Source organism: Apaloderma vittatum, unplaced genomic scaffold (assembly GCF_000703405.1).
Source record: "Apaloderma vittatum isolate BGI_N311 unplaced genomic scaffold, ASM70340v1 scaffold25162, whole genome shotgun sequence".
Taxonomy (NCBI): Eukaryota; Metazoa; Chordata; class Aves; order Trogoniformes; family Trogonidae; genus Apaloderma; species Apaloderma vittatum.
In genome coordinates this window covers 1-4546 of record NW_009702295.1, presented here as the reverse complement: position 1 = coordinate 4546, position 4546 = coordinate 1, and the positions used below count along the sequence as shown (strand labels likewise).

The following is a 4546-nucleotide window of genomic DNA, read 5'->3' as shown; positions in this document are numbered from 1 at the left end:
ATGCCAGCCATGACCCAAGGGTCGATGCCTGCTTGGCCCTGCCCAGCTGTGGGGGAGGACATGAGCAAGCAGGGCAGGATCACTCCTGGGGGGGCTGGGGGGGGTCTACACCCTGCCACAGAGGGTAAGGTAGGGATGACCATCAACCCTTAAGGCTCTGTGAGAGGAAGGAGTGTACCCCATTCTCCCAGCTTTCCAGGGCTGAGGTGCTACTCTGTGCAAAACAAAAAGGCAGCAGAAACCTTGCCTGAGTGAACTCCCCATAGTCTTTCTGCTCTGAGGGCATGGAGCCTGGGGATGTGGACAGAGCCCTGTGCACTATGCCCTAAGGATGCTCAGGTCCCCTGCACTGTCCCTAGGACAGATCTGCTGAGCATTGAGAGGTGGGGACAGTGAAAGCCGCCTCAGCATTGTTTTTTTTTGTCTGAGCTAGCAGTTATCCCCACCGCTTACTGCCCCAAGGCCAGAGGTGTGGGGTTCCCTTGGGCCGGGAAAGCCCGGGGGAAGGCCTGGCTGGGGCTTCCCCCTTGCCATGCTCACTGGCAGCACCTTGACCCCCCAGACGTGTGACCTAGGTGGTGCCTCTGGGGACACCGCCAGGAAGTGACACTTTCCATTTCGTGTCACAGCCAGCTGCAAGAGGGGGCTGGCAGGGGGCTGCCACTTCCCCGTGGGGTGCAGAGCAAGAGACCGAGGGAGGGATGGAAGAGGGGGTCACATATGCCGATCTGCGCTTTACCCCCCCACCAGGTAACTGCACGCTGCTCCCTGCCCTGGCACCCCGGCTTTCCTGGTGGGTCCCCTGCCCCCTGTCCCTTGACCTTTGCAGGGCTGTTTCCCCAGCCCTGCTTCCTCCGCTCCCTGCTTTTGGGTACTCCCTCCCAAGCAGCTCCTCTCCAGCCCCATTGCAGACTGCCTGCTCTTGGGCAGGGAGGCAGGAGGGACACAAGGGAAGGGGGTGCTCGCTGCACCCCAATGCCATGGCACACACAAGCACCCCCTGCTCTGCTCTCCCTGCCCTGTGCCAAACGCTATCTGCAGGGAGACAGTTTCTAGAAGGGCCAAGGTACTGACAACAGGCTCTCCCTCAGTTTTTCTGGCTCCCCTGCCATGTCCTGGGACCTTGCCCAGGGTTCACAGGCCTTTCCTGGCTGGGGGTCCCTCACTGCTCCCACCAATACCCCAGAGCCCAGGTTAACTCTATTTCTCAGCTCCTCAGCAGCCGGTGCGGCTGTCCTGGTGCTGGGCAGCCCTCAGCCTGTCTCTCCTTTCCTTGATCCTCCTGTTGGCGCAGATTGTCCTCGCTGGCTTGAGCTTCCACTGTGAGTACCTGCTTGTGCTTGGACCTCCCTGGCCAGGGTCTTGGACTTGGCTCCACAGGGTCTGTGCAACAACAGACAGAGCTGCAACTTGCTGACAGAGCTGGGCCCTTCTGCTTGGGGCCAAGGACATTTTGGGTTCTGGGGCAACCAGGAAAATTGGTGAAGCAAGACCTCACTTGCGCGGCTTGGAGAGGAAGGCAGGAGAACAGCCTGGGCTTGGGGCTGGGGCTGGGGCTGGGGCATCCTGCCCTGTCACATGGCAACAAATTGAAGACGGGAGGGAGAATGGTGACACTAAAACTGAAAAGCAAAGGCACTTTGCCTGAAAGCCTGCTGTGTGGTGGGCTCTCAAGCGCAGCAAAAGCCACAGGGAACCTTAGCAAGCTTGGGTGGCAGGTCATCTGAAAGGGGAGACACCCTCAGCTGCAGCCACGGGCATTGTTCCATGAGAGAGGGCAGTGGGTGCTCCTGGGAGCGGGACTCCAAGGTTGGCAGGAACACTCCTGTGCTCTTCTTCTGTAGATTTAGGACAACAGGCAAGCTGCACCCGGAGCATGGAGGAGAGTCCCAGCTATGTGCATCAGGCACTGCAAGGTAGGAGAGCCTGTCAGGCTCTTGTTTGAGGTTTGGAGACGGCCTGGCTGCTCCCTTCAAGAGAAAAGATCTGCTCCTACAGCAGAATGTGCTCTCCTGAAGTCTTCCTTCACCCTCCTGAAGTCTTCCTTCACCCCTGCTGCCTGTCTCCTCGCTCATGGCATGGAGATCTGCCTCAGTGCTACTGATCTGTCTGCACTGCTGGGACCCTTCTCTTCTAAGAGATCACCTCAGCGTGATTCAGTGTCACCTAGGCATGCCATGAGCACTGAGCTTGCGGCTGCTATGAGCATCCATGTGCCAGATGGCATAAGGTGCTTTCTTTCGACCAGACTCTGATGAAGCTGAAGCCTCAACTGCCTATGTTTTGCAAATGACGTTTGTATCACAACCCCAAACCTGGAACTCCACTCTCTGACCCATCTGCCCTGACCTATTTGCCCAATGCCAACACCTATGTGTAAGCAGCTCATCTCCCCAGCTGGGGAGCTGGGCTGGGATATGGGGAGCTGGTCTCCAAAGTAAGGGTGAGCAGAGGGTCCTCTGCACAGGGTAAGCATAGGAGGACATTGGGTTGGTTGGTACCCTCCTGTCCAGTGTGCTGGGGGCAGCCCCTTCTGGCTGCCCTGTTCTAGCTGCTTCCACAGGCTGAGTTTCTGGTGTGCAGGGCGATGCCAGTTCTGCCCGGCTGGGTGGCTCTGGGATGCGGGGCAGTGCTACTACTTCTCCTCTGCCAAAAGGAGCTGGCAGCAGAGCAGAGAGGACTGCTGCTCCAGAGGAGCACAGCTGGTCACCATCCGAGCCAACACCACCTTGGTGAGTGCACCCACCTTGGCCTGTCCAGCTCCTTGCAGGCACTGGGGCTGTGTTGGTGACCACCTCAAGGTCCCTCAGCAGTCATCAGGCCATCACCAGCACTGTGTCATCTTGCTGACTCTGGCTTACATGCACAAAGCCCAGTCAAGCCTCCAGGCGGGGAACCAATGATGCCTGGGAGGGCTGGGACTGGGTGTCCCCCCAGAGAACCCGCACAGATCCTCTCCTGCTCTAGGCTTTCCTGGTGCGCACAGCCAACATGGAGGTCTTCCATGTGGGACTGAAGCAGGATGGCCTGAGATCTGACTGGAAGTGGCTCGATGGCACTGCACTGAAGGGGTGAGTCTGACTGTTCCCAGCCAAGGGCTGCCAAGGGTCCAGCATCAGGGCCTGGGGAGGCGTCAGGGGGAACAGGCAGCCCTGCTGGTACAGGGAGATGTGCTCCACATTTTGGCTACCTCTCATCTTCTCAGGTCTGCACTGGGGAGTTTTAGGGAAGATTTCAGGGACATGACCCTGGTGCCCAAACCCTGCCTTGAGTGAAGGGCTCGGGAATTAAAAGAAGGTTCTCAGTCTTTGCTTGGTGCTGAGCTCTGCCAGGGACCTGGGGATACTGTGTGCATGATGGGGCTGGGGGCTGCATGTCAAAAAGGCAGAGTTGGGGAGAATCAGAGTACTAATTCTGCTAGGACACAGTGTCCCAATTGGGAGGAGGGTGGCAGGTGATGGTGCTCCATGGGGAGGGCAAGCTTTGCCCCCACAGCATCTCTCTGCAGCCTTTGGACCCTGCCTGGAGAAGCTGCTGATGGGATTGACCCCAGTCCTTCCTGCCCCTTCCATCTCATCTTACTCTATCCCTGCAGGCTCTTCCCAGTCCAGCGCTCCACCAGCAGCTTTGTGGCCTGTGGCAGGGTGTCAGCCTCGGGGCTGTCAGGTGGTCTGTGTGGGGAAGCCCTTGGCTGGGTCTGCGAGCAGAGTGCAGCCACCCTGCAGTGGCTCCGGTCGTCATCCCCTGCATTCCGATGGGGAAATATCACCTACACCTGTGTGGGGCCCTGATGACCGTGAGGACCTCCACCCTGTCCCACCACCCTGCTCACTGCTAGACACCATTGTGTGGGCATCCCTGGGCACTGCCACCTCCCCACTCAGACCTCTTTACCCCCCTTGATTTCTGCATTTTGCCAATAAACTCTGGTACTTGTATGCTGTGGCTGGCTTTGTGGGACAAGGGCGGTGGGATGGAGGTGCATCCACCAGCTCACTGCCTTGGTTGCATCGCTGCCTGGTGTGAAGTGGTAGCTGCTGCAGGACTGAAGGAAGTGACCTGGAGCCAGCATCAAACTGAGAGTCCTCATGTCCTGATGGCAGAGTGGAGCAGTTCCTGTGCAGGCTGGAGCAGGTCACTCCAAAGCTCTGGGCTTTCTGATTGTGATGGCTGCCCCAGGTTTATGTTGCTTGGAAAAGGCAGCTCCCCTGTCTCCCTGCTCCCATGGAGAGCTTGGGGTGGGCAATTTGACTCCCAGTGCCTGCCCAGTCCAAGGAGGTCATAGCAAATGCCCTTACCTTGCTTTGAGGCTGGGTGATATGCAAGAGCCTAAAAGACCTGCTGGAACTTGTCTTGGAGGAGTTTGGTCCTGAGGGCTGTTATGGTTTTGATATAGAACATCTAGGTTGTGCCAGCAGCATGCAGCTCCAGCGTGGACATGCCTGGCAGTCCCTCCTGGCACATGTGGAGGAGAAAGACCGCACAGACACTGCATCCCATCTCCTGAGCAGGGCCTGTGAAGAGGCAGATGATGCATGCGGCAGGA

General features: G+C 58.2%; 1 protein-coding gene across 1 annotated transcript; it reads left to right on the top strand.

Moving 5' to 3' along the window:
- Positions 1-701: 701 nt before the first annotated feature.
- Positions 702-3791, top strand: LOC104281502 (killer cell lectin-like receptor subfamily G member 1). The gene is made up of 6 exons (XM_009879509.1): positions 702-750; positions 1212-1322; positions 1845-1916; positions 2584-2732; positions 2968-3071; positions 3596-3791. The coding sequence occupies exons 1-6, from the start codon at positions 702-704 to the stop codon at positions 3789-3791; spliced, it is 681 nt and encodes a 226-aa protein (XP_009877811.1).
- The last annotated feature ends 755 nt before the right edge of the window (positions 3792-4546 follow it).